The following is a 20,971-nucleotide window of genomic DNA, read 5'->3' on the forward strand; positions in this document are numbered from 1 at the left end:
CCAAGTTCTAGCATCATGGACACAGGCCTGAAGAAGAAACGAACGTTCTACTCTGACAGAGTAGTTGAAAGTCGATTGGTCAAAGCCATGCGAACGGCCAATCACCTCGCAACTTTTCTGTAAGAGCAGAATTTTCGCATACGTTTCTCCTTCGAATATATTCGAGAGTCGAGCCCCAGGGCTGAGACGAGAGAGTCAAAATGATCCAGATTAAAATGACAAGCTCGGATCAGAAAGTAATTCGCGAATGTTTCAGGCCGCAAGATTCCCATTCTCTTCCTGGCGAACAAGATGGACCTGCCCGATTCGCTGACCACTGTGAAACTGGTCGCCGGGCTGGGGCTCGAGCGGATACAGAACAAGCCCTGGCACATACGGGCGACGAACGCGCTGACCGGCGAGGGCCTGCAGCCGGCGATCGAGTGGCTGACGGACCAGATTCGCGATATATTCATCAACAGGAGATAAATCGCGCCGTTGCGCCGACCTCTCCGTCGATCTCTCCATATAGCTTAATTTTCACGTCAATTACACGTCGGTATTTCTCACGTCACGTCTCTCCTCCTCCCGAAATTGGGCTCTCGTACCGCGAAGGCAAAACTCCGACGTAAAATTGTTATCGCGAGGGAAGACTCGCTCCGAAAACGGCCTACGATAGTTTCGCGCTGTATCCGCGTGATTTATAGCGTAAGGAGAATCTCGCGACGAGGTTCAATTGGGAAATACCGTTGCGAGCTCGACGCAATTCCGTCCAGAAAATTAGAGAAGCGTGTGCGTAAATACAACGTACCTCCTAGTGAGAAATGATTCGACGTCGATCGATGTCGAATTAGGCTTGTTTTCTATTGCTGCACTGGTTCACCAGTGCAGTAAGCTAGAATGATAAAAAATGTCATACTCGTCTTACTCTAATTTATTGCACCAGTGTAACAACAGAAAATAAGCCTCTTGACACCGTCACATTGACGTCGATTCGACATCGTTTCGACCTCGATCGACAAATCAATTTTCACTGGGCTATATGTACGTACGTTAAAAATGGCTGGCGCAGTGTGACTGCAGGGACGCGGCCGCGGTGATTTACAACGCGCTTCGAAATATGTTAGTTTCGTAAATAGTTTCATAATCTGCGAGCTTTGCGGAGATATTTAATAATGATCTATTCAAAATAAATGCCGATCGGAGAATCATTACACAGTTCGAGATTGATTCAGTTAATGATCCTCTCCTATCGTACTTTTTATTCCGTGGAATGCGTCGCGAATGCACAAAGGAGTATCTATCGAATAAGGCTATTTCGATTGAATCTCCTCGTTGGCGAGATTTCTAGTTATACACAGAGAGAAGCCTGAGAGAGCTGCTACGGCCAAGTTTTAGGTGATCCTCGAATGCGATACGCTCTGGTGTGGACATTAAAAAACGTGAACATCGACTACTATACGTAGCCAATTAATGTTCACATTTTGCCACGTGTGTGTAGCAAGAGGCTTGTTTTCTATTGCTGCGCTGGTGAATAGTGCAGTAAGCTAGAATGAGAAAAAATATACTTGTCCTACTCTAACTTGTTGCACTAGTTCACCAGTGTAGCAACAGACAACAAGCCTATTGTGTAACAATAATTTGATAGAAATATTAACACATATACATAGAAACATTAATAATATTTCAAATTTAATACGTTTAATGCTACAATAGGAATCCGTTTTGTTAACAAAGTCCATTTTGTAAAATTGACAAACAATCGGACCAGGTCACAGGTGCACGGACTCTCTCAGATTCGCACGTGCTTCCACGCTGCGAACAGCTGACGTGCGAGGCAGGGGAGAGTCGCTCAGCTGATGCGGCTTGAAACGAGACGAGTATGTCGTCGGACGAGGAGAACGACGAGTTGCAAGACCTGGAGGCGATACGCGACAAGATTCTCAGCAGCCCGCGTAGCGAGCGGATGCAAGTGAGCGCCTGGGAGGACGACGACGACGGTGTCGAGGCGGAACGCAATGCGAGAGGTTAGGATCTCCCGACCGGTGTCCACCGCGACCAACTCGAAAGCTGACCGCGTCCGCGACTACCGGAGGCAATGAAATCCCGTGTCTACGTCTCGCGAGGGGCCCCCGAGACACTTTCTACCGCGTTAACTTCTCTCTCCGCGTCTATGTGCGTCTTTATAGCGTGTCTTTCTTCCGCCCCAGAGCCTGACGCGAAGGCGATATTGAGCGCCGCCGAGGAGGGAGATCTGGAGGAAATTCAGAGATTATTGCTCAAAAACCGCCTCTTACTGGACTCCACGGACAAGGACGGCTATACTCCGCTTCACAGGGCGTGTTACGGCAATAACGTGGAAGTCGTCGAGGTAGGTTTACGAAGGAGAGATCACCTCCTTGCCCCAGCGCCTCCGAAATCGCTCGAAGCGACGGCCGTGTACCGCGTGTCTCTGTCTTAACAGCATCTGCTCGAAGCCGGGGCGAGAGTAGACGCCAGGACTCAAGACGAGTGGCAGCCGTTGCACTCTGCGTGCTGCTGGAACAACACGAAGTGCGTCGAGGCCCTGATCGCAAACGGAGCGGACGTGAATGCGAAGAGCAAGGGGGAACAAACGCCATTACACCTGGCTTCCGCGAGCTCGCACAACTCCCCCGTCCTGCAGCTCCTTCTGCTGCACCCCGACACGAATCCCCATCTGGCTAACTCGACCGGAGACACGGCGGAACAGATTGCGAGGAGGATGACGAAGTATTATCCCATGTACGAGATAATTGAGCCCTGCCTGAACGAGATCTGAGGTAAACAACTGCGGGTTTGTGCGCTGGACATAAATGAGACGTCGCCCTAATGCAGTGAAGATTTATTCGATATACATATACATATATACATACATTTGCATAGTGGTATCAGCGAGAGGAATGCAAACATTGGAGAAACGTTCGTTCGTACAAACGCGTCTGTCGTGTATTATGTTGCATTATGTAATTACCCTATAAAAATTTATATGTATAAATTATAGCACTGACCAATGAGATGTACAATCTATACGAATGCATGATCCATAGAAAAATTTATATAAAAATATAATGCAAAATATATAATTACGGGTGTACACTCGTATTATATCGGGAGAATCGATAAAAATAATACTTCGGCATATTGTTCACTTTCTTCTTCAATACGTTGTCATGATTACAACTAGGGGTAAAAATAAAGAGAGAGGGAGAGGATAAATGCGATTAGCCGAGACGAATACATTGTTTCTTACATAATAACGCGGAACGAAGTAGAAGCTCCAATTACACATCAGGAAATCATATTAAGAAATGCTACAAGGAAGCTGAACGTTAGCATAAACATTACAACCGTAATGTAGAAAATAATCTCGTGTTTATGCTTCCAATCCAGCTCTCTTTCTTTATATATAAGCTCTCGTCCCAATGGGTACGCCATTTCTTCCCGTTTAAATGGTTGGGATGATGATTCTACAGATTAGTACGACGTCAAGTTGACGAATTTCGGAGTGCCGTTGCTGAGACGCTTAGACCCCTCCCAAATGAGCACGGTGGAGTCCTCCGTGACCGCGTACAAATGATGCTGATCCAGAGGCCACGCCACGGCGATTATCGCGCCGCAACCTCTCGCGTTACTTGAAATTTCCCTGACTAACTGCAGGTCCCAACTGCTCCACAATCTGCATCATCAGGGGGGGACACTTTCGTTCAACGATTGTTCGTTTTAGTAAAGCTACGCACGTGTTTCGTACCTTATTATTCCGTTGTCTAGGCCGGTTGCGACGACATTGACCGAAACACCCTCCGGTGCGTTGCTATAACAGAGTGCCGTTACGCGTCTTCTCGATAAAATGGAGCCCACGGCCCTCGCGTTTACAGTATGCACCGTTAATTCGGACTGATTGTTGCTCGCGTTGTGCTCCGACCTGGGAATGTCACAAGTAGCGGCTACATCCCCGAGCGTCTCGCTAATACACAGGAGATGTATCGCGTAACCTTGGTCACGGACTATTGACCTCACGTACGTTAGGCTGTTTAAAAATAAAAATATACAAATGCGACTCTTTTCTCCCCCGTGCTTAAACGCGCGAAATTTATTTCCGAGTGCCGCATACCTGTTCAAGTCCCAAATAACAATGACGCCACTGCCATCGCCGGAACAGGCGACGCTAAACGTACGTGACAGAGATATCACCGTCACCCGACTGCTGTGAGCCAAAAGTACTGTCGCGGACGCTGAACTGAACTCGATTTTACCCGTACTCCCTATGGTGTACGCATGCACCGTGATTCTGCCTGATAAATGTCCAACCCAGAGCTGCCCGCAGTCGGGAGTAGACGCCAACGTCGTGATCTGAGAAACAGTTGCACGTACATATTTAATGTTCCACTTAAAAAAAGAAATAATTTTTATAATCCTGCAAATTGTTTTCTTCCTCTTTTATTGTTATTTAATTCTCGACGGCGTCTTATTCACTGCGAAATGCGCGTTAAGATACTTACGGGATCGAGGCCTGAAGATTTAATTAGAGGCTTTGGCGGCTGTTCCTTCTTACATTTTAATCTAGCAATTCCATCTGTGCCGCTCCACGACGCTAATGCGACACCCAATACAGACATACCGCTCAACATGCTGCTACCTGATCACATAAAATGCTTTCGTTCACATTTGAAGCCTCGAGTTGTACAAAGAGCGTTACCGTATGCAACAATCGTGATATGAATCAGTAACCTTTTTCCTTGGTATAACCGAGGAGAAGCGTGGTGTGATTAGGCAAACCGAAAACGTCACCGGTCGCTAGAGGAACTAGAGAAGCTAGCGGAGTTTTGTGTTTAAGTTTCCAACACAACACAGGTTCGTTGCCAGGCGCGCCCACGTAGTTTCCCCATTTTATACCTGCGATTACATCAGACAGTTGCAACATTTAACGGATTCAACACGCGATTCGGTATTAACGCTGACAGATTAACGGTTTAAAAACCACATGAAAAATAATCACCATCGATCCCTTCGATAACCTGCGGCGTCTGATTAGACAGCGTTATATTGCCGAGATTTTGAATCAACGGATGAGGAGCTCTGAATAATTGCGCGGGCGTTTGGCCATAAGTTCGTACCATGGTTTCCCAGGCCTGGCGCTCCAAGGGATCGGTTATCTGCTCTACGTCGAATCCGTAATAGGTCTAAATGCGCGGAACGAGCTGTTTAATAGTCATTCGTTCAAAGTTACGCTGTGATAACGCAAGAGCACGTACCGCCGGGTGAAAGACATTTATGGCCTCTATTGCCGGTCTCCCGGTCTGTCTGAATCCAAAGACGAGATCGATCCAATATGGCAATACTTCCCTCACAATGTCAGATTCCAGCGCGGCTCTGTGCGCCAAGATAAATAGACGTGCGTCGCCGCCGCACCACTTCGGCAATTCAACGTCTCCGACTTTGTTACCATTTTGTCGAACACCGAAATTGAATCCTGCAATACACGTAAACGTGTTATTGTTTGTTATTAATGCACGTATTACTTCATATTTTTAAGTTAAAAATTTAAATTTAAATGAAAAATTAATGAATGATAAAATTTAAATGCAGTAAATTGGGACTTGCCCTCAAAGTTTAATAAAAACTCAGGCAAATAGAAAAATTCGGGTATCAATTCCTTCACGTCCGTCGTTGAATCGCAGCTAGTTAATCTCCATGTGGTAGCCAATGCATGAAATGTTCGGTCGGGAATATCAAAATTGTTATCTGTAAGAACAGTTTTTTTTAACAATGATCAGTCTTTCGATAAATATCATAGCAAAAGAATAATCTTTTCTGTAAAAAGATGATAACTACCTTGATAACAAAGGAACATGCTAGTAAACGGTGGAAGCCGTACCAAAAAGTGTAATACAGTTCCAGAATTACTATAATGAGAGCCATAATGGAATGGTCCTTGATTTAAGGCAATTAGATTAAATCCTTCTGTTAAAGTTTGTTTCAAATACTGTGTATAAAAATAAAATTATTAGTGATACAACAAACAAAACGTCAAACAATAACGATTATCACTCGAAGTGGCTTACATTATAATTATTTATGTAGTGTTGCTCGTTCTTTTTATCTTGCACAGCCATCGGTCGTTTAAAATTCCTGTAAAAATACATTCACAAGTGTATTCGCGTGTGTTGGAGACGTTCGAACGTGTGCGCCACGTAATTTCCATATTATTTACCGATAAATTTTCGGGTTATTCAAGTCGATCTTCTCACTGACGTAATCTGCCAGGACAAACGGGAATACGGGATATTGCATCAAGTCGTTGTACGAGCGACCTGCCAGTTTGTTCAAGCAAGTTATGTATTCCCAATTAGTGAGCGCCCCACTCCTCCACAAGGCTAGAGCCTCTCCCAAGTCGTCGCCGGGGATTCGCCTGGGTAAATTGCAAGCGGACAGCTCCGTCGTGAATTCGTCCCTTTCCTTGGCCGAGTTGAATGCCAGCAGGTACGTTCTACCAGTAATGAGAAAGATTTCGATGGCTCTCTCCTGCAATTGGTATCTTCTTCTGTGCAATTCTCGAATGTCCTCGAGACGCCAAGCAGTACCACCGGCCACAGCCAAATCGAAACCACCCAATGCTATCTACAATCAACGATGGTTAAGAAGTCTTGCTGGTTAACCGTGAAATTTTACAATTATAAGAAACAAAGGGACCCACGTCCGTATGTAATGGCATATCGGGATTGTCCGGAACGAAATACACGCACGTCTCGCCAATAAGGACTTCCCCGGCTAATTCGGCCCTGGGTGTAACTACTTTCGCCTGCGACATCTTACGTATTTTCTCACTCGTGTGCAACCGTTCGATTAGAGCCGCAGTATTGGTGTCCTCACGAGCGCTCGTAAATAAGTACGATAAAGGCATTTCGGCATTAGAAGACGCTGCAAAATATCCAAGATTGAAATACGAGTTTCTCCAATCTACTAAACTTTACCGTATACGTGAGCGTTAATAAGGACATTCAGAGACAAACTCTTTAATATTTTATAATACTTATTACGTTGTAGACACACCTAAACCATCTTGATATTCAGGCAAAACGAATTTCTTGTCAATATTCAGGTGACACCTCTGAAGTCTTATTCTGACTCTAGCCGGACCCTCAGTTGGATCCAACTCCCAATTTTTCGGATAGCTCTCGGGAAAGTGCCACGGCGCCCGTTCGTGTGTTAGTCGCTTGGCTATGTCTCTCCATCTGGCCACCGCCTGAGCCTCCAATGCTCGCGTGTGTTTCAGCTGCTCCATCAATACTTTACGCTCGCGGTTTTGCTCTTCCACAACCGAACGCGTTATAGTCATGGCGCTTTCGGTTAGCTGCTTCGCCAACGTGTCGAACCTCTTGCCGATTCTAACGTGAAATTACATTGTTTTATTAACTTTCCAACGAAATTTCCGATTTCCAGGATGAATGCGATAGACGCGCGCTACCTTAAAATCGCGGGATAATTGTCGATACAAATATCTTGATCTGGGAGCAGATCTCGACGTAGCAAGGCTAACTCGTCATTCCACACTTCGGGACTAGCTTGTTCTATCCCTTTGGCGAGGTTCCATACGCGCAGGGCCTCTCTCAACTCTGCACACACCCTAGCGTCGGCACTCGGCATCTCGTCCCGCTTTTGCAACAGGTCCCAGAAGAACACGGTAAACTTTTGCTCCATCTAGACACAACATTGCAGATAATAATAATTCACATCTTGGCTCCGTGTAAGAGCGGTCGTAGACGAGTCTCGATCCCACTTTTCGTGTCCCGTGTACGCCACGGTTTTATAAGAAGTTGATTGCAAGATTAAAAGTTGTCCGAGTGAAGGGTCATAACAGTAAACCGTTTCGGTAATCTATATTTCAATGTAGATAGATAACTTCGGGTAAAAAATGCGTAAAATGGGGAATATTTTGTTTAAATTTATTTTACTAAGTTAATTAACACAAATACCTGTGGGTGAACTTCCAGAATACACGACAAGATTTCACGAGCTCTTGGCTCTTCCATTAGAGATCTGATGGCGTATATTCTCGTATTGATACTCTGATGCGGTTCCAGCAACCATACCATAATTCTGGCCGTGTACTTCCTTAAGGCGGATCTGACGGACCACGTGTTACCCCAGTGATTTTTCTTCTCCAGCGGGCTACACAGGCCGTGCAGAAGAATGGAAAACAGCCTTCTCGTTAGCTGCAATTCGTTGACGGACGGCGACGCGTCGGCGGCCATTATAAATTCACATGCACGTGTCACGATAATGCGAAAACGATCGTTCAATTCTCCTTTACTAGGCTCGCGTAGCACCGGGGGCGAGTTCGTGTGAAAGTTTGCGTAACTAGACGAACGGGACCCGTGATCGCTCTGCTCGCTGGATGTCGTGAGAACTGAGAAAAATTTTTTTTAAATATAAATATACAAGTGTCGAAAAATCTTTTATGTACTGCAATTACCCGAGGTAAAGTAAGACGCTGAGGCCAAGTAGGAAGCCGTGCTGCGTAGACGGAATCCCGAAGGATTCGACATTTTAGTCGTGAGCAGGTCCAACTCTCCGTCGAATAGCGCAACTTGGGCGTCTCTTACGGCCGTGCAAGTCGAGCTCACGCGGCATCGTAACTTCTCCGACAGTTCCATGTAATCGAGTATCATGTGTAGATCTAGCACCGCCTGCATCTGATGATTTCCCGGTAATTCTAGAAGCTTGGTCGCGATCGCTACGAACAGTACGTGAATGTCCCGGTGAAGGGAAGACGAGGTACCTTTATGCGCGATCGCGACCAGGGCTTGTGCCATCGACTCGATCAGACCTTGCTCCAGCAGCACTCTCAGCGCACTCGTGTTCTGGAATGAAAATCAATTTGTACGACCGCATCTATTTGTACGCCGGAGCTGCTACCGTGTTTTTCACTCCCGTACCTTTGCTATTATGTCAGTGACAAACGATATTATTGGCCTGACAACGTTTGAATCAGAGCCTGCGGCCTTTGCAATCATCGCCATTAACGGCGGCATCGCCGCTAGCGTTGGTCCTCGTAGAGCTAAGTTTTCTAAAGCGACAATCAGCGACTCGCTTCCGGGATACAAAGCTATCTGATTTCCTAAATGCATGAAATACTTCTGTTTTATAAACTTATTAACTTCCTCATCGCTAGCGCGTTGCAGGTAGGTTTGTATCACCTGTAAGATATCACAAGATACTAGTGAAACATTTCATTTGCTTCAGGTTTCGGGAGAAGTTACGTGGCGTATATTACATTAAGAAATTATTTACCTTGATCAGTGCTGTGCGTACGCGATTATCAGGATCATTGGCTAAAACTAACAGCAGTTCAGCTCTCAAAACGTGCTTCAGCACTAATCCAACTTGGCAGTCTGGCAATACTCTTACAGCATCTCTCAACAATAGTAACAGCCCCTCGCAGACTAAGCCCTGACAGGCTCTCCTTTCATCCGCGTATGTCGATTGCCTTTCCTAAATAATATTCGAATAAGCAATACCTACATAAAATTTTGTTGTATCACGATTTTACGTTCTTCATTACACATACATTGCTTTGAGGATTGGATCCGTCGCTACCCGCAATTCCGGAATCTTCTCCCGCACTAGTATTATCCGACGACAGCACGTTTTTGCGGTCCTTCTTCTTAGGACTTCGCGTTTTTTGAATCTGGAAGTAATAAACGATCAAATATAATATTCGCATAATTTTCACAGACAAAGAAATTTCTCGGCAAAAATCATCACCTGCTCGTTTGTTAACGCCTTGTTCAGTTTGCTGTTCTCCACCATGCCTATCGAGTCGTCGGAAATGGCAGTATCGCTCCTTCTCGAGCTCGTATTCCTCTCCTTGAGTTGTGGCAGCATAAAATAGATATTATGTCGCGAGTGAGTGACGTAAGTCTCTGAGGCTTGATGAACGAGGACCAGGTAATCGGTGATGGCGACCAAATGAGCAAATTCGGGCGGTGCACCCATTAAGGCGCGCATCAGTTCTACAATGGCAATTCCGGTATTCGAATCCAACACGGTATTCTCCTCTTCGTGCATTTCGTACATAAAGTGTTCCTATAAAGTATACAAATCACATATTGAAGTATACCTGATTATGTGCAGATGTGTGTTCTTTGATGTACGAATTACTTTATTTACCTTACACAAAGTAAGAATCGTATCCACGACACCGACCCTGTTTAACTGCGACGCGTTGAATTCACGATGCGAATGTTGGTCTCGCAATAAGAGTAGTAACGCTTGCAACAGTAAATTCAACGTGTCGTATTTAACCCACGCTCTCCACGCGGTAAGAGCGCCTTTGATCAGCCCCGGGTCTATGATGACGGCTTCGCAATTCTGTGAGACTGAATGGTTACCGCTGCCGATATCTTTGATAATGATGGAGCTGTCGCATGCCGCGTCCAGTATCGCCTTTAGAATGTGTCTCCCTGCGTGGCACCTAGACGATTCTAGAACACGCAGAATCAGTGACGTCCCGCCGTCCGATCGGTATTGGTTCAGAAGTTCTGAATCACTGCGGACAAGATGCAGGATTATGGACAGAGCCAGGGCTTGTTCTTCCTCGGTGGAGCTTAATTCGACCACCTGCAAGGATTCATGAATGTTTAGAGAGAATGCGCAGACGCTCTTATCGTTTATTTTTTAATTAATCTTTGTAAAATTATTAAGTACCTGCGAAAAAGTACTTACTCTCGCAAAAAGATATGAAAACACTGGTACACCGCCCACTAGAATTGCCGCGGGTACGAGGCCTCGATATTGCTGGCTCTCTAAGCGAGTAGATACAATCGGAGATATCGATAGAGGCGGTTGCTGCGATACTTTGTGCTCCGGGACCGAAACTACTCTGAAACCTGGTTGGCCCGGAAAGATACTTCTCACAACAACTATAGAAGCAACGATAACAATATAATACACCACAATAAAATAAATTATTATACATAACTCGTGACATTACAAAATGCACAGTCTCAGTTGGATATCAATAGTGGTGCGTCACTTACCAGCAGGATTAGCGACAGCTTGAGGATACAAGTGTAGGACGTTAGGATTTTGAGCCTCGTAACTGAGAAGCAAATTATCTTGCAGTTCCCCAAGATGCGAGTTTGTCACGTCCATAACGACGTCCCAGTCGATTTTCGATTCTGATACCACCGTCTCGACGGCGTGCCTCAGAAAAGTGCCACCGTACGATTTTCGCCGGCTCAAATCAAATTTACCTCCTTCTGCAATGCGCAAAAGTGAATATTAAAGTCTCAAGTTATAGAATTAGGCTGTTCAGTACATCTGTTAATTGCAATACATTGCTAACCGTATCTGACTTCACGAACGCCATTCAATGCGCCGGACGCAATGAGGGGTGCAAAGTCAGGTTTCACAGTGTTTAAAATACAATCCGCCAAGTTGGTGTAGTTCGGCCCGAGACCAGCCAGATGCAATGCACGCTCTTTCGTAAATACTGGACATCTGCGAATAGCAGTCGAATGAGACATATAAATGATTCTGTTACGTATGAATCACTTGGATGCTGAGTAACAAAATAATATACCTGAAAATCATTAAATTCCCAAGGTACCAAGCGCCAATACTGCTCGAGCCAATTTGACCTAACAAAATACACGTAGTACCAGGCTTTCTCACCAGTAAACCGTCAAACGGTAATTGAGCATTGACCTCTTTCCAACCGTCCACCCAGAGCGTAACTTCAACCACAGCACTGCGCTTATTCAAGACAGTATCTTTAATGTTTAACGTCAAATGATGCCAGCATCCCGAAGGAAGCATGCCGTTTATCGAAGTTTCGGAGATCGTTCGGTTTATCTTATCGTCCGGTCGAGTGAGTCGTAAGATTAATTTATCTAGAAATGATGAAATTAACGTCAGCTTTCGAACTTCATTGACAATTAACGAATTTTCTAAATGAGCATCACCTGATCTCAGATCGAGCCAGGTTTCCAAAACCAACGACTCGAATCCAATGGACATCAAATGTATTATTGACGTTGGCATGGGTGGCGACACAGAACCTGCCACGACTGGAACAAGTATCGATATTTCATCTTTTTGTGACAATTTCGTGAATGCGTCCAAATGAGAAATAACGAACTTATTGTTACCGGTGTAATTAGGGACAATGAACATAATTGTTTATGTGATTATTAATAGTTTTTTCTCTCTCTCTCTACTAACCGTCCCGACTCCAATCATCAGAAAGAATGCCCCAGTCTGACAGACTCTCGCTATCCGAATTAAGCAACGGAGAAGTGCTATGAGCAGTCGTACGTCCGCCGACTGATAGTCCCCTTTCTATCCTCAACCACATTGAAGCGGAGCAACCGTGCAGCCACACCGACCAAGCAAGTTCCGGCCCGACGGGCAGGCACGTTGCATGCACGGACCATGGACTGCAAATTCCCGCGGCAAGATGCTTCTTTCGAAAATTGTTCACGAGGTTCTCAGCTTTCTCCAAATTCTTATGCTCCTCCGTCTGGATCTTCGGCGACGTCTTCACGTCGTATTGCGCGGGGAACGACAGGATGAAATTTGGCTGAGGCCGCGCGGCCAGCACCAAGTGATACAATGGCTCCAGCAAGGGCAACAGCGGCGGTTTCTTCACTTTGAAAAACGACAGATACGCAACTAACTCCGTCGGTGAGATTGACTGTGTCGCCAATAATGTGAAAACTTCCAACGCCGCGTGCTGCAGGTCTGTAAAAATTCGCTATACAGCATGCTAATATTTTGCGAATACACTTTCCTTGTGCTAAAACTACCTCGATATCGCGGATCGTTATCCGTAAATACACCTTTAAAACCATTCAGTATCTTCATAATGGTTCCCGAGGCCGCGAGGGCGGCACAACTCGAGACACTTTCTCGGCAAGTGAGAGTGACCCTTCGTAATCCACCAGTTATTATCGATCCTCTCTCGAAATCTAAGCCCCTGTAAAAGGATTTCATAAAGTAAAATAATATAACGCGTCGACAGATATATTCGCAAAAAGTTGTTGAGGACTTACTGTTCGCTGAAATGAATTAAAAGGTCTATTGCCAATGAACACAGAGCAGGATGCGCATTGGCGTGACCCCTCGGCTCTATCACAGGTCCAAGAGGGCTGCTGCTTTTCTTGGGGGCGTTGTTGTTGGTATTTTTCCCAGGCACTTCAATGTCCGCTTCGTATCCATCGTCAGCGGTCACATATTCGCCGGTACTGCTGTCTTCCGCGCCGTAATCCGGTAGAGTCTCCAACGACACGGTTGGTAGCTGTGATAAAATAGTTGCGTTAATAAATATTCAATGTTCTCGACTTGCGTCAAGATTCAAAACACTATCAGCACGCACTCTGGGACGCGATTGTTGCTGTATGCTGTTTTCCTGCGCCGGCTTCAGCATAGAGACCTTCAACATCGCGTCCACTATCACAGCTACTCCACGGCCGAGGGTTATTCCGGTGCTCATCAGCGTCTTTGCTAACTCCATGACAATATCGCAATCATCTACACCACAGAACGCTTGTCGTTACACAGGATCGGGCGAGAGCGACGGATAAAAGTTGGGAAACAAATAAGATAAATTTCCACGTGTAATTAGACGTGACCGAGATTTCAGGAGTAACGTTTACCATCCGCCCACGTTCTTTGAACTGTTTTTCTGACGCGCGAAACATCTTCGGATTATAACGCCGCAGCTGCACGAGCGACATATATATATGTATATGAATACGTAATCGACGTGTGTGTTACGCGCTTTATTAATCGCATTCGTAACACGAATACACTTACACAACGGAGATATCAGGCAGCACGTAATCAGGGCCTCGAAGAGCTTGTGCGCCGGCTTATCTGAAGAGAAGTGGAAAGAAATACGATACGATTCATTAATAATTTTTTAACAATGATTTTTCAGGTGTTATCTCATTCCACATGTCGCAACTACCTTCAATACTGTCCGTGGCGATGCCCACAGTTAGCAACTTGAACAAACGCAACGATCTCCTGGATACCGAGTGCGCCGACAGCTCAGTGCGGAATTTCGGGCTGCACAGCGCTACTCCCGCGGCGGCCCTCCACGCTGCACTAGCTTGATGCAGGCCGCACCTGTTGTACGGCGCATCGTCGCACACTTCGGCAGGTTCCTCGATAACAAAGTGAGACTTCTCGAACGAATTGGGAATCGCTGCGGCATTTGTCGTGTCAGTCTTGCTCTCTGGTTGTTCGCGATGAATATCACTTTCAGGCAGTTGCGGTAGAGTTGTATCATCGAGACCTTCAGCCGCCACCTCAGCGGTCTGCGGCCTCGAATCTTTCAGAGCAGACAACTCAGCGCTTTGATAGTCAGAACGCACATCGGGCAGCTCCTTCTCGCCCTGCTGGTCCACTCGCAGTTCCTTGAGGCACTGCAAGCTGGCGAGCAATCCGTTCGTTTCTCTGTCGAGGGTCTCAAAGAGGAACTTGGTAGCCGGCGCCTCAATGCTCTCCGTACCGTTGAGTTCCTTACAAACCCTCCAGATCTCTACAGTCACGGTGACTTCAAGTAGAGCGTAAACGCTCCTGGTGAATGCCGCGTCCGCTATTAGAGACAGTATCTCGTGCAGTCCGTTTGTCTCCATGAATTTCTCGCACATCTTCAGATTCACGATCAAACACGATATAACGGACATGCTAGACTGCAGGAGGAACCTCGCCGTCGCGTTGCCTTTATCGGCTGTGTAGCGCGCTTTCGCGCGCAGGAAAGTCGGGTAGAAGACTCTGAAGAGCAGTTGCTCCCTGACGTGAAAGCGGGAGCCGGGTGTGACCTTCAGCAGATGCGCCATGACGATGTAACAGAGTCTCGGATCGTCAGGGCTCAGCAAATCGATGTACAACTCCAGAAAGTTCCACGAATAATTAACCGGTCTGTCGCAAGTGTCGCACGTATCCGTCGTCGAGTAAGCGCCCAGTTCTCTGAAGAGAGTACGCTCCAGGAACGCGACGGCTGGCGCGTACGTCGAGGGGTCGCGTTTCCGGAGGCAGGCGACAACGCTCGAGAGGAGTGTCTTGGGCGGGAGGCAACAGCACGTGCCCGCGGCGGTGATTATTCCGATCAGTTTCACCTGCAGCTCGCTCGCGAATAGATGAGATTCCTTTAGCAGGCTCGTGAGCGTCGCGAACAACGAGGAGACGCAGCACGCCTGTTTGTCGGCCACGCCGACGATAGACTGGGAGTACGGCGCCCCGAGCACGTCCGAGTGGTGGTGACTCTGAACGTGGTCGATGCAAGATTTGTGCTTGGTCCTGTGGCACTGTGTGGCATGCGAGAGGTCGCGACGGACGCGCTTCAGTCCGCTGGTCAGCGCGCCTATTATGTCGATTATCTTCTCGGCCCGCGCTATCGACCTCGTCGGGTCAACGCTGGGCAGATCGACGATCGCGAATATCGTCCTCTCGACGAGCCTGCCGTCCTGACTCTCGACGAACAGCCGAAACAGCTCGAGGAAATCCGACAGCTTGTCGACGCTGCCGCCACGTTGGTGCAGCAGACAATAGAGAAACGTGACGATCCCGTAGATGGTAGCGAAGATGAATTCCTGCAGCAGCGAGCCCTCCTCCGGCTCCAGCGCGTTCACCGGCTTGCCGCAGGCGTTCTCCAGCAATCTGAGGGTCATCGGCAGCAGGCCGTTGTGAATCACCGCCGTGGTAGGCTCGTCGGCCCTTAAAGCGCGCTCCAGAGCCGTCAGCATCAGCCTGGCAGCCGCTGCCTTCAGGGTCGCGCTTTCCGTGCCATTCAAACCGCTGCCGTCTATGCCGAACTGCAGCGACCATAGCGTGTCCAGGGCGAATTTCAGGACCTGCACGGCGGGCGTTTGCTCGGCGGGCGTATCGTAGTCGCGCAAGCCCTGCAGCAGCTGTACGATCAGCAAACTAATCTCGAAGTTGCTGATATCGGCGTCCAGCACGTCGCGGATCCTCTCGTCGATGTAATCGCGCGGCGTTTTCCTCACGGGACGAGGCGGCAGCTCGTACAGCTCGGCCTGCCACTTCTGCTCCTCGTCGCTCCTGACGATCGACGTGAAGTATTCAAAGTCCATCGGATTCAGGCGGATCTTCAGCGTGAGAGAACGCGCCGGATCGACGCCGTCCGTCGACGGCTCGCACTCGCTGCTCGTCTCGTCCTCCGGCGTGTTGCGTCTCGCTTCCAGAACCGACGACGGTTGCTTCTGCCTGTGACCGGCGGTCTGATGGATCCTCGCCGCGCCGACGGCATGTCGGCGCGCGAATCGCCTGCGCGACGGTGTATCGCCGCCCTCGTGGGAGAGACGCCTGCGGCCGGAGCTTTTAGCGCTCTTGCGTTTCGCATGCAGCACGATATTCACCGTGTCGACAGTGTTGTCGTTACAGTGAAATCTTATATACTGGTTACGTGTCGACGACCTGCCGTCGGACTTTTGCGACGCGGTGGTAAGGTCGGCGCCCGAATCGGCCCCTTCTTGGAACGCGACTTGATAGAGAGCGACCAGCAGCGCGACCAGTTCGCGACCGCAGGACAGACCGCGTACACCCAGCAGATGCAGCACCGCCAGATAACGCCAGCCGCGATCCTGGACCAGGTACTTTCGCAGTCCGATCAGCTCGCCGCCGTCGTTCCTGTTCCCGCACAACTCGTGCACGTCCGAGAGCAATTCGCAGGCCACGAGGGTCGACACACCGCCAACGCCGACCGAACTGAAGACAAACGGACGCATGTACTTTTTATTGTCTCATTCAATGATCGAGTTATCAGATGTGAGTTATCGGTGAGATACGGCAGTTACGGCTCGTACGTATTTGTTATTTCTAGTAGCTCGCGTGATACCGTCGCTCTTTACGTTGAACAAAGAAAAGAAAATTCAGCGCTTATCAGAAAGTGATTCACAACAGAATACAAAATACGCAGGTCAATAGCTTTTTACGGTATATACATGTGAACACTGTAATCAACGTGCTGTTAAGTTTAATCGGATATTTTAAACGTTTGAATAATGCCCATTTCTACCAGTGCAGATTCACTTTGATCCCGCTTTAAATCTGATTCCTGAAACTAGAAAAAAAATAAAAGGTAAGTTAAACCGAGATCACAGTTAGCCCGCACTGGTGGAAATGGGCATTAAAAAAATGCAATTAACAGGCGCGATTGAAGGGGCAGAAAAGAAATGGAACGAGCTACCAGATCGAAAGTCGGCTACTGTAAAGGCTCTCGACTGCAACCGCAGAAGTGCGATCGAATGTTCATACTGCGGTTGAGGCAAAGGCAGTGCGTCATAAAAATAAACGCGTAATCGAATACGCTTCCCAGAAAGTATCGCGTGAACTTCACGGGAAATATTGCGCGGAATATTCGCACATGAGATAATAAGTAGATTAATATTGTAAGTTAATAATAATAATGTGAGATTCTCACCAACAAGACAGAACATCCTTCACGTCTTTGCCCTCTTTAATTTGCGCGAGCAACTCCGCTAGAAATATATCAAGCCAGGACGATTTCTGAAACATTTTGTACGTAATATCAATACTTGTCAGACTATCAGCAGAATTTGTACGAAACGAAATATCTTTCGAAAAGAAAGGAAGAAGAAGAGTGTAATGGCGAAAGCAGTTATGTAGAATTTGCAGAATGATTAATACTAATTATTCTTAATCCGTAAACGCGAGTTTCGGCAATTCAGAAGACGCGATACGATCCGTAGGAAAAAAAAACAAGCCACATTAAAATATCGCATCGAAGCGAAAACTAGCGGATAAGCGAGGGAGTTTACTTGCCACGTTCGTTACTTGCCAAAGTTGACAAAGATAATTTGCTCGCGTCTCTGTGCGATATAGTAATCAACATTTTAACGGACATAAAATGAAAAACACGACGATTAAGCATTGCAAAATGACACACTTGCGGCACGCTCGCCGCCTCTGATACTCGCAACATAATAAAAAGCCTCAGATATGAAACTGGAGCACTCCGAATTTTCGCTATTCTCCGCCGACAGAAATAGGGATTGTCTAGCGATCTTTTAATGTATGCGTATGACGAATAGTCTGTTTACCGTAGACATGCGATCGAGCACGTACACGCGTGATTCACGATGGAAATAACCGGTTGAAATGAAAATATGTCGTTAAGGGAAAATTACGTAATCAAAATCTCGCAATTGCAGCAAATCAAGTTAATAATAGACGTACGTGTCACATTTTGTTAGCGTGTTGAACACAATTGTACCTAATTATCTGGCTTTTTAATTCCATTATCACACGAAGGGAATTTTCTCTTAAATTTCGCCCGGAAAATCATGTAATCGTTGAACAAGATGGCATTTCGAAAAATTGTATGAAAGTTTTGTGAAATTGTATCATACGTTTTACTAATAAAATGTATACTAAGTTTATTACTAGTAAAATGTATGGTAAAATTAAAAAAAATCATTAAATTCTCTGAAATGTCATGTTGTCTCACGATTACATAATTTTCGGGCTAAATTTTACGAGAAAATTTCGTATATATGGGAGACATTAAACAATGTGCCTTGTTAATCAGTTATTAGACTTTGGAGAGATTGTAGCTGAAAGGTGCGTGTTATTTCGAAGCCCTCCGCAAAGTATCGACAAGTGGGGCACAAATAACTTGTAGGGCATCCGTTTCTTTCGTAAGCCACTACTGCGCGACATCTCCGGCCGCGGAAATGATCCAAATGCAATAAGCTTCGATTAGTGTTGAACTTGACGATAATAACAACAATTTATTCCCACGCGCGTCGAATTTTGTTCAACGGCCGAGTTCGCGAGAGCTTGAGGAAGAGAAAAAGGAATCGACAGGGTAGAAAACTCCGAGGCTCATGAGAGAGCGTCGGTCTCCCGGAAACCGCGCCGATACCTCGTAACTCTGGGGCTCGGCGTGGATGAAGTGGTCCCATAGAACTTGCAGCTTATTGATCGACACCGTAGACATCCCTGGAGCTCGTTCGTCACGCTCCTTCTCGTCCTCCTCCTCCGGCTCCTCGGTCTTCAGCCGCGCATCTTCCTCGTAACTCGCCTCGTCCAAGCTCAGCCACGCGCACAGATTGTCCTCGTGCCGCCTTTGACGTGCATCCTTCGACCAGGTAACTTGATCACCTGAAAGACCGGGATTCCTCACGTCGCGCTGTGTAAGCCAACACGCGTTGAGATGCATAATCGATACGTCTCGTCTCGTACGTCGCTCGAAGGTCGGAGACTGTGTGCCCGGTATACTCTCTACGCTGACAATTAGAATTTGCTTCACATTTGCAGTACATAGTCGGGGAGAACGGACATTATATACGTGACATACAAAGAGAAACGGCGTCTCAGTGACATTTTAATTCAAACGCTTTGCGAAAACGAATCAATAGACCACAACTTAAAAAAAAGAGCATTTTACTCGACTTCATTTAATCAATGTTTTTGCGATCAGACCATCGCGACTGTGCAACATTGCGGCGCCTCGCAAATCCGATCCCGACGCGGGAGTGTCGAATGTGTTTACCGAGCGCGAGTATGGCTTACATAACATCCCCACGTATTCGCGATTGACCACCAGTTCGTAGCCTTCCGCGGGGAAGCTCGGGAGCCTCGGGGAGCCTTCACGAAACGATGGAGAGCGGTAACCCCGGATCTAACAGGCTCCCCGATAACAATCACTGCCGTCGCTGCCGCCGCTGTCGCCTCTGCCAGCGGCTACCGATAAACCACCACCGGTACCGCCGAACCCGCGAAGCTGCTACAACGGCGATGGTCAGAACGAATCCGATCTACCGCCACTGGCAATTCTTATCTTGTCGACTTGCTCTCGCGCCGCTCACGACGACAGTGCCTCGTTATCGCTGCTCGAAGCATGTGACAGTCCGCTCGTATAAAACTCGAGCGACGAGCTCGAGAACGCAAAGTCGTTTTCCTCCCTGGCGAACCTCTCCTCCTCGATTCCTACAGATCCATGTGTCGCCAGGCCTACTACGTTTCGATTGCCGGCAGGATTCGACTTGTCAAATTGTGAGAAAATTTAAGTCCGAGCGCCTTCGCGCTGCCTTAAGGCGACGAGTCTCCCTCCGATCGCCCGTTCGTTCGCTCGTCACTCAAGTCTAGGGATTGAGAAACAGATCTTAAATACTTCGTTAAAATGTCGCCACGAAAATTAATACTGAAGAGTATTAATTACGATTCTCGGTACATCTTTCAAGTACCGTAACGCGCCCACGACTCTTCTTTAGCGGCTCACCGTCGCGACGCGGAGAACGACACTGATTTCATTTGCAATACCCAACGGCAATCCATATCAAATAATTAAAAATAGATATTATATGATATCTTAGGATATATAGATAAGTACGTGTGTGAAAGAACGAAAGAGTCATTCGCAAACAAGGTTTAGACCGCTTTCTACCGCAGATAAAATCTGGCATTGCAAAATTAATTGAAGAATCAAATTCTAATTGTGAGGTCTTACAACATTTCCGATATCCGCGGTAAAATAAGCCGGAATAAATGAAAACTTGAAGACCTTTTTCAGCTTGCAGTCCTATTCACCGTGTGCAAAGTGTCTCACAATAAACAGATCCAATGTTAACAATCCGTTGACGAATCAAAGTCAATATTTTCTCTCAGATTTTCTTCTCAAAACGTCGAAGGAGATTCAATTCGTAATTTTGCTGTTTATTAAGAGTCGTTTCCCGAAGATATCTTCTGATTTCAACCACCAACTGTTATTTCGGAAGAAACGTTCTATTTGTGCAGTTGGAACCGCTTATTCGGGGACACTTTACAAAATTTCTAACGGAGGTGCTTACTTAAATTAGCGTAAAATTACGTTCGTACGAGCAAAGCCGAACGCGACGTCTGTCCGCGCACGTCGACGAACAAGAGTGCACTCCTCCTGCTCGTTAGCTCGTGTCTCCGGCTCGAGTCCTCAGCACGG

General features: G+C 46.9%; 3 protein-coding genes across 10 annotated transcripts in view; 2 read left to right on the forward strand and 1 right to left on the reverse strand.

Annotated features, from left to right (window-relative positions):
- Window positions 1-1,200, forward strand: part of LOC105561297 (ADP-ribosylation factor-like protein 6) — a 6,403-nt gene extending 5,203 nt beyond the window's left edge. For all 3 annotated transcript variants that reach the window (XM_012011150.1, XM_012011152.1, XM_012011151.1), the window contains one exon: window positions 257-1,200. In XM_012011150.1, the coding sequence (XP_011866540.1) occupies window positions 257-468 (212 nt within the window). In that variant the 3' untranslated portion in view covers window positions 469-1,200. The remainder of the gene's footprint in view (window positions 1-256) is intronic.
- A 304-nt stretch (window positions 1,201-1,504) lies between these two features.
- Window positions 1,505-3,131, forward strand: LOC105561302 (ankyrin repeat domain-containing protein 49-like). Its single transcript, XM_012011162.1, has 3 exons — window positions 1,505-2,006; window positions 2,190-2,350; window positions 2,444-3,131. The coding sequence occupies exons 1-3, from the start codon at window positions 1,862-1,864 to the stop codon at window positions 2,777-2,779; spliced, it is 642 nt and encodes a 213-aa protein (XP_011866552.1). The 5' UTR covers window positions 1,505-1,861; the 3' UTR covers window positions 2,780-3,131.
- LOC105561301 (lysosomal-trafficking regulator) lies at window positions 2,826-20,500 on the reverse strand. 6 transcript variants are annotated; one of them, XM_012011159.1, is made up of 35 exons: window positions 19,567-20,494; window positions 18,917-19,155; window positions 17,453-17,538; window positions 13,973-16,737; window positions 13,819-13,878; window positions 13,379-13,533; window positions 13,056-13,300; window positions 12,810-12,979; window positions 12,226-12,744; window positions 11,967-12,071; window positions 11,585-11,894; window positions 11,348-11,502; window positions 11,040-11,261; window positions 10,726-10,922; window positions 10,171-10,620; window positions 9,766-10,086; window positions 9,569-9,688; window positions 9,292-9,492; window positions 8,937-9,197; window positions 8,474-8,861; window positions 7,974-8,407; window positions 7,466-7,698; window positions 7,051-7,385; window positions 6,695-6,918; window positions 6,212-6,618; window positions 6,063-6,129; window positions 5,833-5,983; window positions 5,602-5,742; window positions 5,253-5,470; window positions 4,997-5,180; window positions 4,729-4,893; window positions 4,500-4,636; window positions 4,112-4,350; window positions 3,749-4,027; window positions 2,826-3,676 (listed from the first exon to the last, which is right to left on the reverse strand). In XM_012011159.1, exons 1-35 carry the CDS (start codon window positions 19,571-19,573, stop codon window positions 3,475-3,477), a joined length of 10,392 nt encoding a protein of 3,463 aa, XP_011866549.1. In that variant the 5' UTR covers window positions 19,574-20,494; the 3' UTR covers window positions 2,826-3,474. The 6 variants fall into 6 exon arrangements, with proteins under 6 accessions (XP_011866549.1, XP_011866548.1, XP_011866547.1 ...); XM_012011158.1 differs by having other exon boundaries at window positions 11,967-12,095; XM_012011157.1 differs by having other exon boundaries at window positions 18,917-20,494.
- Between the last annotated feature and the right edge of the window lie 471 nt (window positions 20,501-20,971).

The sequence above is a fragment of the Vollenhovia emeryi genome, unplaced genomic scaffold, assembly GCF_000949405.1.
Source record: "Vollenhovia emeryi isolate VEMERY1.0 unplaced genomic scaffold, V.emery_V1.0 DF939209.1, whole genome shotgun sequence".
Lineage (NCBI taxonomy): Eukaryota > Metazoa > Arthropoda > Insecta > Hymenoptera > Formicidae > Vollenhovia > Vollenhovia emeryi.